We start from the raw sequence: 20,950 nt of genomic DNA, 5'->3' as shown, positions 1-20,950 counted from the left end.
ATCAGCACCAGTAGGGTGATTTGCAACCACTGAGCACAGCTATTAGAAGGACTGTCCCTTTCCTTTTCCTAAAAATCTTGTATTTTGAAGACTGATGACAGCACATCACCAGCACAACTTCCATTGCAGGTAAATAATGCATTTTCCTATGGCTGTAGTACATGTCCTATATATGCTTTGTACATGGCCTTTTAATTATAAATTCCTAAGACAGACCAGGAAAAACTTGTGCTGTATGTGCAGTAACCAGCAACAGACACACTGCTCTGGCCAGCAACACATGAGGTTGGATAGTTAATCCAAATTTCAATATTATAACATCCTATTGATTAGCAATACAGGTTCAGCTATGAATCAGGTTCAACTCCTAGACTAGGTCCATAAAGTAAAAGAAAATTACAGAAGTCTTGTTCTGCTGTCTGACAACTTAAAATTAAAGTGCTCGGAATTCAGAAGGAAAAAATAGAGCTGTCAGCTTATATATTACTGAGTAACAACAAAAATACAATCCACTAAAGTGAATATAGAGACAAAAATACAGTCAAACACATAACAAAAGGTCATTAAATATGAAATAGGAAAGAAAAGAAACATTAAATTTCCTATTTAGAAATGTAGATATTGTTAACATCAGCATCTATAAGAAAAAATAAAAATATTTTCTTTTTTCTTTCACTTTAGGTGTGTGTCAAAATAATATCCAGGAATAATTTAGTGGTGAAAATGGGCTTCTTAGCCAGCTACACAAAAGCTTTGCAGCTTTCAAGAAAACTAAAATTACCCATTGTTGGGCCATTACTCAAGAACTCTGTATTTTTTTTCCTAAGACCTTACCTCCAAGAAGCAGAGCATGGATCTAGAAGATAAACTTCAGACAAGACTTTTTGAAAACTGAAATTCTGTGCTAAGCTTTAATCATCACAGTTATTTTAATAGAAAAAAAAAACCCACATGCAAGTAAATACTCTAACTAGCATGTAATATGGTAATATTACTTGTAATTAGGTACATATTAAACGTCACACCTGTCTTTTGCATTGTTCTAAAATGGTGTTTACTTCTGTGTAACAGCAGTGATCAGAATGATAAAGTGTCAGCATTCTCAGAAACTGCTCTGAAAGAGTTTGCTTTAATTGGTTTTCTTCATTCAGTTCTCTTATGGCCAAGAAAATGTTGTGATTTCTGACAGGTGTTGCAAATAAATTAAAAGTGATGAATGTCAAAATCAGGGCTGGTTTGGAAACTCATCTTTCAAAAAATTTAAAAGATTAACCTCATAATTTAGGTGTGGGGTCTGTGGTTGGGTTTTTCTTTAAAAATAAAGATGACATTGATAAAAAGTAAAATTAATAGATATCAGAATATGGAAAAGATAGTTTTGAGGGGGTTTTTTCCCTATTCAAATACTGCTTAAAATGAGGTAATTGTATAAGACATTCTATGGTTTTCCTTCACAATTCACTTCCTACCAGATTAGCTATATGAAGTTTGCTGAAGTGGTATCTTTAAATCAAGTTTTTCTCATCTGACCTGGAATTTGCACACCCTAAAAGAGTCAAGCCTGAACCCTCCAACACTGTGTCCTGTAATGACAAGGAAATGTGGTCCAGCAGCTGGCACTGGTAGGACTCCATTCACAGTTCTCTGGGCCCTGCTATGCAAACAGTTTTTTACCCAGTGACTCCATCCCTGTCTAAACCATGAGCAGCCACCTTCCCAGGGAGAATGCTGTGGGAGACAGTGTCAAAGGCTTTAATGAAGTCAAGGGAGACAAAATCCACAGCCTTTCCCTCACTCCTAGGTGGGTCATCTGGTCACACAACATGGTCAGGTTGGTCAGGCTTTTCCTGAGCCCATGCTGGCTGGGCCTGAGCCCCTGGCTGTTCTACACTTGCCATCTGAGCACACTCAAGGTGAACTTCCCAAAAAATTTTCTGGCCACTGAGGTCAGGCTGACAGGTCTATAGTACCCCAGATCCTCCTTCTGTCCCTTCCTGTAGATGGGGTTCACATTGTCAAGCCTCCAGTCATCTGGGACCTCCCCTGTTAGCCAGGACTGCTGATGAATGATGGAGAGTGGCTTGGAGAGAGCTCCCCCGCCAGCTCCTTTGGTACCTTTGGGTGGATCCCATCCATCCCCATAGACTTGTGTATGTTCAAGTGGTGCAGCAGGTTGCCAACCATCTCCTCTTGGACTATTCAAATTGCTCTCCATCCCTGTCTTCAACACTTAGCTTTGCTGAGCATCACACAATTGTCTTTGATCTATTCAGGCTGTCCAGATCCTCCCTACCCTCAGGCAGATCAGTACTCAAGATCAACGCTTTAGGATCTACTCTCAGACAGATAGCAAATATTTAGCTTAAGTTTTACACTAAATATTTTCCAACAAACTTACTTCCTGTACTGGCACACATTGGCTTTCTTTCTGCCTGTAAGGATGGCTCCCTGGGAGCATATTAAAGCAGCAGCAAGTGCTCTTTATAATGCACAAGCCTGACAAGAACAGGGCACTCACCAGGATGCTCTGGTTGCCTCCAGCACAAAATTCTGAAGAGGAGGCATGGAGTGCTGGCTCCTTGGTCCTGATAGATGTAGGGTTAGGACTACCAGATGCACTACAGAATATACTACCCAGGAGAGGTTAGCACAGAAATGGTACATTGCCATGATACTGTGCTCACATTTGAGACGTTCAAGGGAGTAACACATGGAGCTATATTCCCTGTGTGCTCCTTGTGTTGCCAACAACCAAAAACATCCTTATTGATTTGTGTTTTGAAGGAGAGTGCATGGTAATTCTGAAATCAATACTGTGCCACTTTGCAATCTGCTGCTCTTGTGTAGCAACTATGTCAAGTGAAGCAATTACAGCCACTCAGTGCTTGGACATACTTCAGTTTTCATCAGCTGTATTAGAAAACTTCTATCAGGATACAATGAAAGGATTTGGTCTTAAATTCATTTTTATAGTAATCTAGTAAATGATTTTTTAAATGAACCTTCTGAATCAAATTAATCAGGTATTTATAGTTGATGAGATATTTATAGATGTTGATGAGATACTTATAGATTATGAGACATGCAGCACCAACTATGAATTTTAGCAAAATGAACAAGTATTTGACTAACACTAGATAGCAAGGCATTGGCTAGGTTGTTGTTTAAATCAAAATACATCCAGATGAATTGCTGGGAGTAATAAATTGTCCATTACTTTACAAGATAAAAAGCTTAAGATTTTAATATACTGTGTTGTGCTATTATTTCAGGGTAGAGAATGACAGAATGATGGTAAAAACATCGAATAAGATAAACAAAACCAAAACTGAAGTTCTTACCAGGAATTTTTTTTGCCCAGCCAATCATGTGAACCAGCTCTTTGTCTGCCAGTTTTGTCAGGGACATCATCATGGAGGCTTCTGTGAATGGCTTGCTGGGACGACTCACCAGGACATTCGGAGGCTCTGCTTCAAGCAGGGTTAAAACAAACTGCTCTGGGCTGACTGTGCTGAGCAGGATCTCTTTTATACGGGTTCCTGTCCCACTGTATTTCTTAGTTTTGCCAAAGCAATGAACTTGATCTTCTGAATTCTGATGGCGACGGAGGATCCGATACCCACAACGTTCTCTTCTTGAGCCTGATATGAGAGGCACATGATTGCATTGAAGTCTTTTTGTCTCAGTGTTGCAGTATTTAAATCCAAATGTTTGGGGAAAAGGGGAAAAACCCTTTATTATTGGATGTTCTAGTGATGAACACCAAGTTCTAGAATTTCTAGAATATTCAGCATTGACTTACCTTTGTTTCCACTGACTTCAGCTGATGAGTTTGATTATTCTACTAAACAAAAACAATGGTAAAAAATGCTTACTTCTGAACTTCAGTTAACTGACTTTGAAAGTCCATGGGAAAATACCCATTAACATCAAAAAGAGATAGATCAGATCGTTAAATGTAAATAGAGATAAATTGTGGTTTAGATGTAAACTGGTAGAAGGCAAGACTTCTGAAAGTCTGGGACATGATACAGAGTAAATACCTCAGCCAGAAGCACAGCTGGGCTTCCTTGCTATCTGGATCTTACTGATCTAGCCCATTTTATCCCTACAACCCCCTAAGTTGCCTTGCCCCGTTGTGAATTCAGCCATCTAAAACTAGATGTCTGAAGCCTCCTTTTTAGAGGTCTACATACAGAACACTATTTGTGTTACAAAGAGTTGTCTTTTAAATTTCTGGAATAATTTTTCTTCTTTATAAATTTATTAACATATTAATGCATTCTTGGAGAACATCAAACATTCTCCAGTTCTCCATCGGTGTTACTGGTGGAACCACTGTCACCTGCTCTTGCATAGCTGTCTGTCTAAAAGCACCTCCAATAATATGAGGATTTGCTAAAACATTCAGCCATGGCTTCTACTTCCCACATCTCTTCAGCATATTCTGTACCAAGGAGTATCTTAATTGATTTAAAATTAATGTTTGGCAATAACTAATGTGCAAGATTATGCCATATTATGAATCAGGATTTCTGAAAATACTAAGTTACTGGAGAGAGCCCTACACTGGAATCCTCCAGCACGTAAAATTTCTAATATCACATCTAAATTGTCCTCTAAATCTTTTAGAAGTTAATTGTTTTGTGCTGGTCATCATTAATTTTAGTGACACATGATACTTAAAGGTTGAATTTTCATATATAAGGAGATGCCTGTGCTAACATAAATCTATACCAGAGGAACTTTTCTTATTGCACACGTGGAGACTGTGGAGTCATAAAGCATAATAGTTGTTTCACTTGGTTTCAGTCTCACAATATATTTGACAAAAACATCCTTTCTGCTACTGCTACTATCTTGAAATTACTACACTTACGAGGTCTTGCCTGGAGACTTCTTGCTTTATTCACAGACTCCTTCATTAGGGTATCTGATTGCAGGCTTCATTAAGTGAAGGAACAAAAAAAGGAACAATCCCAAGGAAGAATCCCAAGAACCTAATCAGTGACAAGCACACTGACTAGGCTAATCCCAGGAATATCAAAGAAGAATGACCAGCCTGTGGTCTGGGCATGATGCCCAGCAGATAAGCCACCAGAAAAGAGTTTTCATTTCACCTGGAGGGACCAGGCATCAAGACATCCACTAAGGAGATTAGAGAATCTGGGTGACAGCTACTAGTAGGGCCACAGGTTTGGACCAGCTGCCAGAGACCCATTTGTGTGCTTGTGTGCATGCATGCAAGAGACTTTGTGCACACAGCACCTGGATGAACAGAAGATCCAGGGGCCAGCTACTGGATAACACTGACTTTCTAAAGCCAGTTACTGGAGGCATCCATAGCACATGTGTGTTAGTGTGACAGTTTATTTGGGAAGAGGTCTGAGAACCAGCAACCGTGGTGAGGCCGTCAGCTGGGGAAATATGGGGATCCACTATGTGACAAATTGAGTGTTTAACCCAGCTACTGGAAGGATCCATGCTATAAAAATTCTATATTTTCCATTGCTTGTGTTCACGAGTAATTCCTGTTGGTGCTGACCTGTGTGGCCCACTGTGGATACAGCTATTGTGTGTGTTTGTCTGACAACAATACACATTCAGATTTGCCTGGGGACATGGCAATGTGGCAGTTTCCTTTCTGTCAAGCTACCTGATTCATCAGTTCCTACCATTCTTGATCCATGTCTATCATATTTATATAGACCTCAAGTTGTCCAAAATCCAACTAGGCAATGAAATTCAGCTTAATGTTTGGCTGAATTAGACAGAGAGATATGGGTCCATCTGCATAATGGCACAACACTAAAATACTTAGAGCTGCCCAGATAAGAGACTAGTTCAGACTTCACCACAAAGTGCTTAACCATATGTCATAGAGAATATTCATTCATAAAGGTTATTCAGGCAAATGGAGAAGTACACAAGATTACCAGAGACTTCTTTCTTCCTTCTACACTGTCCTTACTTAGAGCTATTCTTTGCACAAGAAAATAGCTGAGAATGCTGGACCCCAGCAAGACCTTGAGTTACAGCATCACAGACCACACAGGTAAATGATCACAATATAAGAAGTAAACATATTGAATAAAATAATGAGCCTGTTGTTCACTCATCCATAAACAAGCCACAACAGATATTACTGGCCAGCAAACACAAGCAACTCCTACTTTACAAATTATTTGAAAATCACAAATGCCTCTGCTGTCTGGTATGGTGGGCAATTTTATGGCATGTTGCTCTTAATACTCATTTTGATCCCTGGTAACTGTGTATGCAACTAGCCAGCTCAGCAGCAACTGCAGATTCTACTACTGAATATATTATAATCTGGTTTTATAAGTGTTTGAGCTTAAAACTTGCTCAAGAATACATTTGTAAATCATTATCACTGCAGTCACCTTTTGAAGCAAATGCAAATGTTCTGATGAGAATGCCTGTATTCACAGAGCAGACCCACTAACAAAGCAGCTGCCATCTGCCATACACACATAAGAATACAAACTGAAATTGCAGTAATTTTTATGATAGCTAAAATACAATTAAGACATCTTATGCCCATAGAATGCCATTTTCCCCCCACTCACTTTCTGTGTGAAATGCAATTTGTAGTATTTTGAAGTGTTATCTAGAAACCGCACACAGCAGTCAAGCACAGGAGAAAGAGAGCCAAACCCTGCACCCTGTCAGCCCACAGAAAAGTCTGGTTTTCTTTCTGCATTCTTTCACCAGTGGTATGGTATCAGTATTCAAGGGTAGAACCTCCCCATTGCTTTTTAGAATGGCCCCCTCAGTCTCCTCATTCAGGGTGGGGAGGGAGCAGAAGGGAGCTTTATCTCTGGAAAACTTTCAACTGGTTGAGAAGTGGAACATGGGAAGAAAGATCCAGGAGCAGGATGATGGGAGACGGGAATAAAAGTCAAGTTTAGTCCAAGAGGGAAACCAAAAGCTCCTCATGGAAGAAGGTCTATTTGAGCCTCAGGAAGCAAAAAAAGACAAGTAGGAGCATAGCTGCTCCCAGCGTGATTATAGGTAAATGATGAAGTTACTCCCCTCTTCTTTACTGCATCTGGCAAACTGCCCACTCCATTTCAGGAGCTCCCCAGGTAAACACCAGAAAGCTCCAAGAGGAGAGGAGATCAATTTTATCTTGATCTGTTTTACCTGAGTTTGCCAGTCAGACTTTACTGCAGTATTTCTGTTTCCCTTGTTCCTGATAACAGTGCTTTGCCATTATTTTTCTACCACTGCTAGTAGTCCTACTGCCAAAATTTAGCAGTAGCTTTCTCAGTTGGAACAGAAGGCAACACAGACTTCCACAGAGAAACTTGCAGATGTAGTGTTTAAGGCACTCGTGATTTTGGCAACAATGGTGTATTTTGTAAGAAAATCCATTGTCACCTTAATACAAAGCACCCTCAAACTAGATTCCACTGAAACACATGTAGCTTGCTGGGCTGGCTTCTCAAAGGGTACGAATGTGATGAAATCCAACAGAATTTCAGACCAGGAAACTCCAAAACTACACTTTCCCACTGTCTCCTTTTTAGAGATGGCACATGCTGCCCAGTCACATTTGTGCACAGAAATGCATAATATATGTATACGTGGATACACACATATAGGTGTATTTTTTCTGAAGATGTCTATTGTTAATATGCAAAACGAGGATTTAAAGATTTGATGCAAACAGCACAGAGGCTTTATCAGGAGCTTTCATAAATGACAAAGTGGTAATTGAGGTTCTTTTACCACTTCTGCTGGACAGCAAGTTTCAATTGAGCAAAAATGCACTTACAAACTATTCTATTCTATCCATGGTTTTAGCAGGTGTGAACCAATGCATTCACTGAATGACCTGGGAAAGGAACAGAGATGGGGAAAAGCCTTCATTAAAAATAAAACACACTCTTTTATGGCTTTCTACAGTAAAAAACTGGTATTTAAGCACTGCTCTAAAAGAAAAAAATTGAAAGATAATCACTCTGCTCCACGGGAAATGGCATTTACATTTGATGCAAGAAACACGGTCAAAATCTGTCTGGTTTAAATGTCTGTCACCATGTGTTCATGCATCAGCTTTACTCACAGGAGCCTCTTAACTCATATGGCAAGCCACACAATGCTGAGTAATTTTACTATCCCTTTTTATGAAATTAAATTGGTAAGATCCAGAAGTTAAATTCTCAGGAGACTCAAATTTCAATGCCAGGATTAAAAAACTAATTTTTAAAGAATACAGTTCTTGTTATTTTCCTGTCACATTTTCAAAGTGTCTTTTTTCATCTGGCATAGTAGACAATGTCCTACAAACATGCCTTACTGTAGGAAAACATGTTTATGAATATGTGAAAAGATTAAAAAGAACACAGGCTAAGGCATAAGTACATATGATCACTATTTATTATTTGTAATGCCAGTTTTTTCCTGGACAATTAGAGTAAAAGGACTCATTTAAGCAGAGCATTGTGGAGGACCACATTATACCAGCATAGTGTAATCAGTCTTCACAAAAAACTCCCCAACTCCAGAACCGAGGCTTGATAGAAAGCTCTGTTGTTAAAAAAACTGAAGGAAAATTCTCAGTCATAAAGATGAACAAAAGTGAGTGATACCATTCAGAGAGTGAAGTTCAAATAAAGTTCCATTTGCAAGCATAAGGCTTTTCTTTCTGGAGGCCAGACAACAAAGAAGATACTTTGTGAAACACACTAATAAAGTTGAGATGCATCATTGGTGCAGAAGAAGACAGGAGCTTCATCTAGAAGGAACTAACTGATTTAAGCAACAGATATTACATGTATTGCAGGAGTACAAAAACAATACAAGGAACAGTTGAATCTGAAGTGGGAGTTATCAGCCAGAAATGAACAGGGAGGCTGCAGTCACAACAGATCATTGAATGATTATGAACTGCCAATGTGATACAACCATGAAAAAGGGTAATAGGACCCTACTTTGACTGATATGTATTAATGCTACAATGGTGAGGAGAGCTGACAGGAATACTGTCCATGATTCTGGATATTCAAGTGCTAAATGGATTATTTCAGCCTGGAGCAGACAGGGACAAGCTACACTGGTGACTTACAGATTCTGCTTACTTTCCTATTTTGCAAGAAGAGGGAAAATTTTTTAATTTAGCCTAATAAAACAGAGGTTGTGAGTAGATATGATGTCCATAACTACAACCAGACCATTAACAATAAAGAGAAGGGGAGCCTCTAAGCTACAACATGATGTTGGCACAAGAATAAATGGGCATCAATTGTCCAGCAATAAATCAGCCTGGAAGTCTAAAGATTGCTCCAAGTGAAAGAAATAATACTTCGCAAACAGTCTCCAGATCAAAGCAGTGGGAGCATGGAAACACTGCCTAGCCTGGATATAGTAACAGATATTTACATTACACGGGATGAAGTGAGAAGCATGCTTGAAAATCCTGACTAAATACAGGAACTTTCTCCTTTCCACTCCAGCGTTCCTATGTGATGTTTCCCCAGCTTATTTCTATCATGTACATTTGGGAATCTACAAAAAACAACAACAAACCTTGACTGTGAAAATACATTAGATATTAAAATGTATTCTAAGCTTTCCTCTTAAAAGTAACCTTTAAAAATTATCTATAAATGGACAACTACGGTGAAGTCACATCACTGTAAGTACAAGATGGGAATAAGAGAAAAGGCTGGATAATTCTGAGTGGTGCAGTGACAAACAGTGGTTGTTCACTACTGCTTTTGATGGAAGAGCTGGAGGACATAATCTGAAAACAACCTGTTAAAAAAAATCAGCCCACTCACTGCCTTCCCCTCAATACCCCATCAATATCCCACAAAAAATCCCAGCAACCAGAGAACTGCTTCTTCACATTCCAGGCAGTCAAGCTGGTACAGGATGACATAGGTACAAAGGTTTTACAATATTAAAGAGTGACAAAGTTGCCATTCTGTTAGTATATTAAGACTTACTAAGTACAAAAAACATTTTCTAGACCAGAAGTCCCCAAATGCTGATTTTTGGAAGCTGAGAGTTGTCAGTAGTAGTTTGACTTAGGTCTCATTCTTACACTCCTCCCTAGGCATTCACACTTAGCACTGTTGGAAGGAGTGTACTGGGGTAATTAATAGCTGCTTTGATGCAGCATTGATATTCTTGTACTACATTCAACCAGCAGAGACCAGTACAGGCTCATTTACCCCGTGTCAGAAGAGATTTCAGTTTGAGGCTCAGGCAGCAGCGGGTGTTGGGTTCCCACTCTGCAGAGTACAGCAGGCAAGTAAAGCACCTTCACAGAGTTCTGCTCAGGTACTATGGTTCTCTCATGTTTAACTAACACTTTAATACTTCCCCCAGGTTTTCTTTTTAATATTAAGAGTCCTCTGCTTTAAGAATCGATATATTCCTTCCTATAAAACCAGCTTAAACCTTGTTCTAATTGCCTATTATGCCTTTTTAGGAATCCAAGGAGAAAAAAAAAAAAAACAAAGCAAAAACTATATAGAATTGACTGAAGGGAAAAAACACAAACAAACGGAAAATCCCCAGAAACAAACAGGCAGCAAAACCCAAGCAAACAGCAGAAACATGCACAACTCACCACATTTCATCATTCCCACTTCATAACATTTCCGTAGCCGGCATGCCTGGCAGCTTTTGCGCCTGTTTTTATCTATGGTGCATTGATTGGTAGCTGGGCAGATGTAATCATTATGTCCTGCAGCAGAGTAGAAAGAGAAAATTTAACATCTCTGGCAGTCTCTTTTGGTCATTTCCCAAATCAGGACCATCCTGGTTTTAAGCATCTCTACTTTTTCATACGCATATATCTAAGCTCCACTAATTTAACTGATGTGGAAATACATTTACCCTGTATTGTGGCCCCAAAAGATAGCCAGACAGCATAAAACAGCTTTTAGTGATGGCTGTTAGGTAACCAAGCACCTTCCAATACCATTTTTAAATATGGGACAAAATGCTCTCCTGTAAATTTGCTCCCAAGCTCCAACTTCTTACTGTATACTGGGGCTCAACAGATGGCAGATAGGAGATTTTTCTTCCTCATCAGAGTTGATAACAGCAGTGCACACAACTTCAATCCTGCAAAGATTTAAGTAAACTACAGCTCTATTTACTGAATTCTCTGACGAGATGAGTTCCAGGAATGAAGAAGCCTTTGGAGGATTGACCCTGCACCAAAGTTAATAAAAAAAAGCAGCCCAAGAGAGAAAGAAGAGCAGAATAAAATAACCCACACTGTACAGTACAAAGAAAAGCACAAGCAGAAGTTATAACTACTAGATTTAATGAACAAGTGTTTCTCTTATTGTCATCTCTTTCCACTACAGCCTCTTCTTCTCTCCACCTCACCTCCACCCAAACTCCTTTGTATTATTGTATTTCATTAATCAATAATCTGGTCCAAAGGTTTATTACTGTAGCTGGACTTGAGTCTGCTTGTGGTGTAAATACAGTCACATCATCTGCTGCCAAATACTGGAAATCTCTCTTGCAGTAATATTTACTCATTTACATTTCTTAATGTCTTACCTCTCAAGTGGTTTGAGTTATTTATTCAAACTTTAAAAATAGATCAGGCAAAGATACAGCTACCAGACATTTTTTACTTGATGCAAGTCCAAAAGTTCATGTCCTGAAGAGTAATTATTTAACTGAACCATTGTGACTATTTCCTTGCAAAATTAAAATAATTTTAACCTTGAATTTTTGAACCCACAATTTTAAAAAGGAGAAATCAGGTTACATTTTGTCCGGCTTCCTACTGAGACATATGACTGGAAAACAAATTACTATTTATCACTCTTCACACAACATGGAGAGAAGGGAGGAGGAAGCTCTCCATTGCACTGTAACCCAATCACACAGGAGTATAAAGCTATTTAAAACTCTGGTGGCCTTGGGATAATTTAGCTTGCAGGCAGATGTTCAGAGATGTGGGACAAATACACTGCACTACGAAACTGGACAAGCAGAGGAGACCACACACAGTTGCTCAGTCATACCATCTAATTTTAATTAGACATTAGCCCAACATTTTGGTCTATGGAATGCCTGGAAGTTGGTTTTTTTGGTTTGGTTGGTTTTGGTTTGGGTTTTTTTGGGGGGTTGTGTTTTTTTCTATAGGCAATATCCTTCATTACAACAGTTGTAACCAAGTGCTTGATAGTGTTTTATGCCAAGAACTTACTTTCATTTATCTGAATTACAAACAAACCTTACCTGACAGGGTACATTAAGGTGTACAAAAGGCCACAATGGGTAACTCACTCACAGTCAAAAAACATCTGAGCAACACAGAGCAGGCAAATTATTTTTCTGACAGAAACCACTTTGAAATCAAATGCAGTCTCCTTTTGTGACAAACTGGAGACAAATTTCTCTACAATTATTTTAGAAATCAAAAGTATTTGCACCAGTTTATAGAAGTTGTTACTTGCTCATGCAGAACTTGCACAATAAATTGAAAAGGAAAATAAGTTTTGAATTAAATTTGATACTACTGGTGACACAAACTGCAGTATTGAGCCAAAATATCTCAAGACTGCCAAAGGCTGTGTGTGAAAAAGAGGAAGGCAACGTTACAGTCCAAAAAACGACAGGAGTTTCTCTGTTAGTGTCTGCATCTAGTATCAAATGTCAGCCCAATTAAATTTCCACCAAGAGGCCTCAGATGAGGCCAAAGAACATGATAATTAGAGCTAAGGTTAAAGACATGAAATGGTCCAAAGCTACAATATGGTTCATATGTCACTGCCCATAGGATGTGATACCAAGCATGGAGACCTACCTGTGTTTCCTATTGCAGCCCCTCAGCAAATTTGAACTAAATGCTAAATATTTAAGAGTTTTAACAGTGAAGTGGAAAACTTAAATAGAGAGATGTGGCAGAGTAAGAATTACTGCAATGCAGGCTCTGAGGATGTAGGGCTGAGAAATAACAATAATTAAATTTGTACTTAACACTTACCAGGTATTTTTATATCCTACGTATTGTGTAGATACTTCATGCTATGACTCAGCAGCTCCAGACAATATATTCTTGTCAAGAATAGTTCCTGGCAAGCAAAGTCTCCAGACAATTACCTACTCTAACTGTGTGAATTATATCAAATTCTCAATTTTTATGTCGCTTTGGGACACAAACTGCAATCAGATTCACAGGTCTGCAGTCCCATCCCACCGAAGCTTTTGCTGCAGCACCTTCCCATGCTATGTATTCCACCTCTTCTCTATAGAAATAAATTCCTTACTCTGTGATTTTTCCAGCTGTTGATAACATAAGAGCCAAAAGATAAAGTAGTTGAACCATGAGTTGCTCTACCTTCAGCATGCAGCACCGTATACCAGCTCATTCCTAGATCAACTGCTGTAGCTCCTGATCATATGAAACACCTTCTTTGAGCAAAGTTATCAAAGGGTGGTTCTCCTACCTTGAATGCTTCTTTTAAAGAATGCTTTGCAGCCTTCACATGACCAGACCCCATAGTGGTATCCTGAAGCATAGTCACTGCAGACTGCACAGTAGTGGGCATCCCTTTTTGAGCCAGGATTGTTTGCAATTGGGCTTGTACACTCATTGCCATCAGTTTTCCTTTTTAATGTTTCTCTGATAGAAAAGAAAAGCGTGTTATAAAAGAGGAAAAAAATAATCTACCTTGCAAAGATTTTCATTATTTTCTGCTATCTTCCATTCTCTCTCTATAGAGTCTTTGTTATTACAGAACACAGGACAGTGTGAAACACTTAAGGTCTTTTTGGGTAAGGATATTTAAGGCATGTAGTGTGATCTTAGAGCTTTCAGTGATGACAGACTATAGAGGTTTAAAATACACAAAGGCATCAAACTGGACTGCTCATGTGTCATTCACATGAACTACGAAAAAAATCATAGGGAATGCTGACAGCTCTTGAAAAAATCTTGGAAAGGTACAAGTCCAGGAATTTGTGCACCAAGTGGACTTTGCCTTTGGGAAGCGCCGCTTGGAAAACACAAACTCAAATCAGCTTGGGCTGACATAACAAACACCAGCACCAACAGAGCTGTACTTGCTTCATACTGTTAGCAATGTGGAATTCTAGACAGAACAACACACATCTACTTTCAACTATTTCATCCTTTTAATGAGACTTTATTCTTTCAAGGAGATGCTGGAGACAAGTATCTTGAAACATGAATCAGCCTACAAGATCAACTCATAATGTTAGACTAAGTTTTCTGTTCAAGGTGATGATCCACATTAATCACCCTAATGCTAAGTGAAAGGAAGTCTGAATACAACAAGAAGAATTGAGAAACACAATTAATGAAATATTTCCATATATTTAAAAAAAAATCATTGCTCCATATAAGTTAATAAAATACATATATTTCTGAAGTACTGCAAATAGTTCCAAATGATGGGAACTATTCTTAGAGCCTGGATTAAAAATAGAACAGGATAAAAACATGAAATAACAGCCAATTACTAATGCCAAGATCCTGTAAACAAACAGCAAGAGGAAAGGAACTTAGATTATGAGTAAAGTGGTTTTTAGATATAGAAAGCACATCTATTTTGTACTTTTTCTCTAAACCTCATTTTCTCAGTAGTTTTAACATGCCTATGGTCAACAGTTTCTAAATACAGAGAAAGCAGCATCATGTGCAAGCTCTCAGCAGTGGTTTAATGAAGGAAAACTGTATAGTCAACTTAGAGGTACAAATTTCATGTTGAAGGGATAGGTTAGAAACTGCAGCATTTTCCTCATCCCACTTTCCATCAGGATTAGGGAGGAGAAGAGATACCAGTTGGGATAGGACAGTAGGCAGCATGGTTTATGACTTCTGAAGAACAATGGTATCTTACCAGGCCAGAAGAAACCTGTTCACCAAAGAGCAAGTTTAAATGAAACAGTTGAAACATGCTGAGAGTACTGTGAAAGAGATTTTAACTATCAAAGTAGACTTTATGCTGGCTTCATGACAGGAGGTAAGGACAAACACACCCACATGCCAATTAAAAATCATCAAGTTTTAAGTACTTGAGGAGAATGAAATCCATTTTCCTAGCAGAAAATTTGGAAAGGACAAAAGGTGGCTCTTTGAACAGGTTCTACAATGGAAAAAAAAAAAAAAGGTATTTGTTGTAAAATTAAGTTACTGCTGCAAGATTTAGAAAAATGTTAATTCATTCAGACATTGCAGGGCATAAGGGTGTTGAGATGTTTAACAAGCTCAGTCTTTGCATACACATTCCCATTAATGGATTGCTGAATCACCAGATGATTTTCCCTTCTGTCACGCTGCAAAGATCCATGTGTGGGAACTCTCCCTGAGAATAAAGGGGCTGCATCACACATGCCCAGTATGCTGCTAATGCAAGGAGGAAAAAGCAGTGCTATTCCCTTCCTGTTTCCCCATTTTTGGAAGAAAACTAATTTAGTGTTTCACATTAGTAAAAGAGGTATATTTTGAAGCTCTACTTGGGAATCATAATCCAACTCTGAGAGGCAGAAGAGAAACGAAGTCAGCTAGAGAGCATCTTGGTGGTAATTGATATGCTCAAGAGATCACTGTTTATTACCCTGACTAAAGCACTGAGATGCTATGGACAAAACCAAAGAAAAAGCACACACCATGACATCTCACTAACAGGTGTTGCTTTCCATCTTCAAGTCATAAGTCTTTTAAAAACACTTTTTCTCTCCCTGCTTCAGAATTTAACGACAGTCACCCTGCACACATGCAAGCTGCATGACTTCCACAGACTGGCAAGCAGCTTGCACACAAGCAACAATCTGGAACAAATTCTTCCTCCAGGCAGAACAGCATCCAATCTGCTCATCTGCCACAGCTGCAGCAGTACAGCAGGAGGTCCAAACCCAGCTATGGTGTTGCTGCTGTCTTTCCAGACAACAGAACCAAGAAATAATGGGGAGCTGCAGGCTACATCTTCCTTACCCTGAGAACCTCGGGATCAGACAGTGTTTCCACACAAACAGCAAACAGGAGTGGGTAGCCCCACATCTGGTAGAGACCACCACCCAGCACTCCTGGAAGTGATGCACTCCAGTGTGTTCAGCAGATGGATGAGATGCCAAGTCCTCCAGAAGAACTGGTGGTGGCTGTAGTGAAATGAGGCAACCAGGTGCCACAATTGCCAGGTAGTGGGCGTGAGTTTGTGTTAAGCCCACCTGTGCCTGATTAGGGCGGGCCCCCACTGCGCATGAGCAGGATTAGGGGGCCAATAAAAGGTCACCGTCAGGGTGAGGCTTGAGTGAGTGCTCCAAGAGTGACTGACCTCTCTACAGACGTGCTCAGGACTGAGCTGAGCTTGTGTCTCAGGCCTCACCTTTTATTGGCCCCCCAGTCCTGCTCATGCGCAGTGGGGGCCCACCCTAACCAGGCACAGGTGGGCTTAACACAAGCTCATGCTCACTCCCTGGCAATCAGTGGCACCTGGTTGCCTCATTTCACTACAGGTGGCTGGCTGGATGCTCACTGAGCTCCTGTACCAAAGGATGCAGGAAAATGGGGAATGCATCCTGGCTGCTACCAAGGAACCACAAGGGCAAAGATTTATTGCTTTACACAGCCTAATACTCCTCTTTATTTTACGATCATGGTTTTTATATAGAGATATAAGGTTTCCCTGAAAAGAATTAAGATTTTTTTAAAAGTAACAAATCGGTGATTTCCTACACCTCACTAGTAACAAGGTGATTACCCTGCAGGAGAAGGAACTAGCCAGACTATTTAGGTTATTCCGTATCTATTGTGTCTCCTAAATAGCTCTCACTTTACCACAGCAAGTGCTTGATGCATATGTCACACCAAGAAAACTTGAGTCTCAAGTCAACTTTTCATTAAAGAAGGAGTGGCAAGGCTTTGACCTAGAAGGTAGCAAGATTTGCTCATGGCATTTGTCTGTCAGGTTTTTTTAAACCTAAACTATTGTACATTATAGAAAGAAAGAGAGGGAAAAAATACTGAGAAAATTTTAAAAAGAACAAAAAACAACAAAAAACAAACATCCATTATAACTTTTTCTCCCACGTGCCATCTCTGGACAAAATCCAATCCTCTATCAGCCTAAGATATAGGATGGAGAAGGCTCTTCCTTCCTCTCCCAGAGTGTGCAAGATGATGGCCAAAAATAGCCAAAAATATTTTTCAATTTTATCTTGCTCATTGTGTAGACACTCCCTTCATTATAACTCCCAAAATGGTTACTGTCACAGAACTGTCAATATTTGTAATTCAAAGCACGTTCTGCTATGCTCCAAACATTGATTAGTATGCTGAAAATCACGCCATAAATACCTCAAAATTAAGGGAAATAATTTTTGCTTAATGTCTGCAACTTTTCCACCATTAAACTGAGATGTCATCCAATTACTTCAAAGAGACTTCAAGATACATTTAAATGCTCTACAGAATGCACAGATTAATTCAAATAATGTCTTCAGAGTTTTAGCAATGTATAAACATTGTATCAGTTTACAGTAAATAAGGCCAAGTTGCTAAGTAATTTCTAATTAAGCAAGCATTGCTAGCCTGTGTAACCAAAAACTTTTACTTACCAGCTCTACCTGCAATCAATGAGATTCACAAGGAACACAACAGAAAAGAAGAACAAATTCAGTTCCAGAAACATCACTCTGACAACTTCATTAAAGTTTCCTAATACTTTTTAGAAAGTAATAAATCTGCTCATTTTGAAAATAAACCTTTTCCTTCTTTAATTAAAATCCTTTTATTCAGGGGGTGAAGATAGAAATTACAGACTACTTTTAAATATAATATAATTACATTGTCATATTCCTTTCCTTTCTATGTCATTTTAATTCAAATTGAGTGATCACGCGCCAACAAAAATTAATGAGATTATTTCTATTGTCTTCACTACGTACAGGACCTATAAAAAAATACAGCAGACTCTTTATCACCAAATTAGTGCTATTCCACACAAAATAATATAACATCTAGAAAAATAATTCACATCTATTTTTAAATAGAATCCAATTACTTTCTGTTGAACTATTGGTGCAAAATACTACGTAGGCTGCATAACATTATTTGCATTTGACAAAGTTAAATACATTTCTTCTGTATTTGTATAAGGACCCTATTTGTGAGGAAAGGGAATGCTGAGAATTCAGGTTCCTTATTTTAACCTGACCTACAGCAAGACTGCAAATTCTGCAGTGATCAACTTCAGTAACGTGGACCACATTGGTTTAGTGAGTGCTTATGGATGTTTACACCCAGGGAAAACAAATTCCTCTCACAATGAGACTCTTGCTTAACTTTGAAAGGCAAAATAAAGTGTAATAGGTCTAAATATGTAGCAATGCTTGCTTATTCTGCTGTCAAAATTCTTTTCTCAAACTAAATACTGTTTAAAATCACTTACACTTTACAGTTTTAGTCTCTCCCTTCTCCCAGAGCTACTCCTTTATGTTTCAATTCCCAGAACTCTTCCTTCAAGATATAATCTCTGAATCTGTAGTGTCACAGTCATTGTTCCCATGGCAATAAATATAATGTTCATGATATTAATTTAACACCTCACCAAAGGATAAAGCAAAAGGAAACTCAGGGCTTTTTTCCTTTACAGCCTTATTTCAGGACAGATGTCCAAAATAAGGGAATTATGTTTTCCATGTCAAAGTATTTTTTTTTTTTGGTTTGTTTTTTTACAACTTCTGTAGACAAAGAGGGGGTTATAATGCATGGTGTTGAGACAAATGAACCACTGGGAATGTCCACCTACGAAACAACAGAGGAGTTACTTGTTGATGAACAATAAATATAATCCATAAATTTAGACTCCAGATTTCATTTCTTCTCTTTAAATCAGCTACAAGAACAGTAGTCTCTATCAATCTATACAAATGGCAGAAGATTTAGTTACTTAAACTCTGGCGTGGCAGGTTCTGTATGGCTTCCCTTCTACCTCTGCAGAGAGCACCCTGCAGAGCATCACGTGTGGTGCCCTTCTCTTGGGGGTTATTCCAGCTGCTATCCCATCATCTGGACAGCTTCAAACACTGACCTACAGCAGCCTCCCCAGTACTGACAATTTGAAACACTGACCAAGACAAGAGGAGTTGGGATGTTATCCCTGTTCACATTAGACCTGCTGGGGAAATTCTTCTTTATGGAAGTGCTACGCAAATGGTCTCTCCCAGCCCACACACCAACACTTAAAGTAAGTTTGCACCCCAGAGTTGCCTGCTTCTCTCTGCTGACTCCAAACAGACTATTCAGGTGGCCAGGCTGAAGATCTGTGCAGCCTGTGAGTCTCAGCAGACATAGATCTCACGCTTTAGGCAGTCACCCTGAGGCCCACTCGTTGCAGAAGGAATGTGGGATTCTCAAAAATAGCACAAATCCTTTACCAACAATTGAACTCAAACTGCTGCAAGGACACTATTTTTCCTACTGCCAATTAATGCTGAACCAAATAAGGAGCCCTGTGAATAAACATACAGATGCTAAAACAGGAACAGCACCTGAACCACACTGTTCCATTAGCCATTCAGCAGCTGTTGTGTCCATGAGTGGAGTAATTTAATCAGTGGGTGATCTACACCCTGCCCATGGTTTGTAATATCAGTAAATGTGCAGAATGGGAACACATTTTTGCAGGCACAGCTTCTTTGCACCTCAAAATTTAGCCTATGAATATGCTGTTCACAAAGTCAGTTCAGAGCATCAAAAAGAAATAATGTCAGACTTTTCAGTAGCAGCACCCTTTGAATATGATGCATTCTACTGTTAATACTAAAACAAAAACCAATGAAACGTTCCCCTTGAATTTTAAGTTCATGAAAAGCCTTCAGAACTGTTGGAGTTAGTTTAAAAAAAAATTAAAAATACAGATAAAATTTAATTCAAACAATGTTATACAAAAAGGAAAAAGAATGAACATTTACTTCTTCCACTCAAGGGACTTAATTTACAAAATTAATTTTTATTTCACAAAGTAGTCTCTAGCAGTTTTGAACTTTTGTTTGTAGACATTAAACACTTTCCCATATTGAAGGCATTTGTAGTGCTTCTTCTCAGTGTATAGTGCTCTGAAGAGCTATTGAAAAAGAAATCCTATTTCAGAAGTTACATTAAAAGACCCCACAAAGCCCAGGACTGAATTGGTGATTGGTGGAGGGTTTTTGGTTTTAGGTTGTTTTTTTTCAAAGAGCCCAACACATAGCCTAAAGAACTGAAGGATCAGTAAATAATTTTCAGCAAAGTTTTAAAGAAATGAGTAGTACTGACCTGGCCACAGGTAGCAGTGGGTCCACTGATCTTGCTTCACACCAGGGACTCTTTGGCTGCTCTGCATACAGAAGTGAGGACTGACAGTGCAGTGTCAGAGGGGAGAGGTGGCCTGGACCAGACCACAACAGACTGGGGCTGCTGGTTTGCCTGGCAGATGCACTCTCTGAATCACCAAAATTGCTGGAAATGTTGTAGTTCATCACAGCAGGACTGCAGAAAGCCACTGCCGAATATTCATGTCTGTTTTCCATGTAAGATGAGGGAATGTAGACTGGGCTGTGTTCTGCTGTCAACGTGGACTGATTACAGCTGTAGGGAACTGGAGAGACGATACCAGTGGGTGTGTTCTTAATTTCTGTTTTATTGCATCCAATATCCTGAAGTGGCAGCAATTGAGAAAAGTCCTTGTGAGAAGATGCACACAGGGACATTTTGAAGCAAGACTGAAGACTGTTGTTTAAATATTCATCCTAAGATAGTAAGGTATAAAACAAGCTTAATTAAAAATTAAGAAACTTCTGTATGAAGTCTACTCTGTCAAAGAAAAACAGAGTCAGTAAAACATAAAATTTAAAATAGCCTGTTAAAACATTACATACCACTGCACTTAAGCAAAGTACAAATTTGCTACCTTTAAGAAAAAGACATTTTTCTAGA

The 20,950-nt window shown here is 39.0% G+C and overlaps 1 protein-coding gene across 4 annotated transcripts in view; it reads right to left on the bottom strand.

Annotated features, from left to right (window-relative positions):
- ESR2 (estrogen receptor 2) overlaps positions 1–20,950 on the bottom strand; it is an 80,093-nt gene that overhangs the window by 10,182 nt on the left and 48,961 nt on the right. For all 4 annotated transcript variants that reach the window (XM_030452299.1, XM_030452298.1, XM_030452302.1 and 1 more), the window contains 4 exons: positions 20,291–20,763; positions 13,458–13,633; positions 10,607–10,723; positions 3,342–3,641 (listed from right to left, as the gene is read on the bottom strand). In XM_030452299.1, the coding sequence (XP_030308159.1) occupies positions 3,342–3,641; positions 10,607–10,723; positions 13,458–13,633; positions 20,291–20,763 (1,066 nt within the window). The remainder of the gene's footprint in view (positions 1–3,341; positions 3,642–10,606; positions 10,724–13,457; positions 13,634–20,290; positions 20,764–20,950) is intronic.

Source organism: Calypte anna, chromosome 5A (genome assembly GCF_003957555.1).
Source record: "Calypte anna isolate BGI_N300 chromosome 5A, bCalAnn1_v1.p, whole genome shotgun sequence".
Lineage (NCBI taxonomy): Eukaryota > Metazoa > Chordata > Aves > Apodiformes > Trochilidae > Calypte > Calypte anna.
This window is presented reverse-complemented; position numbering and strand designations above follow the sequence as displayed.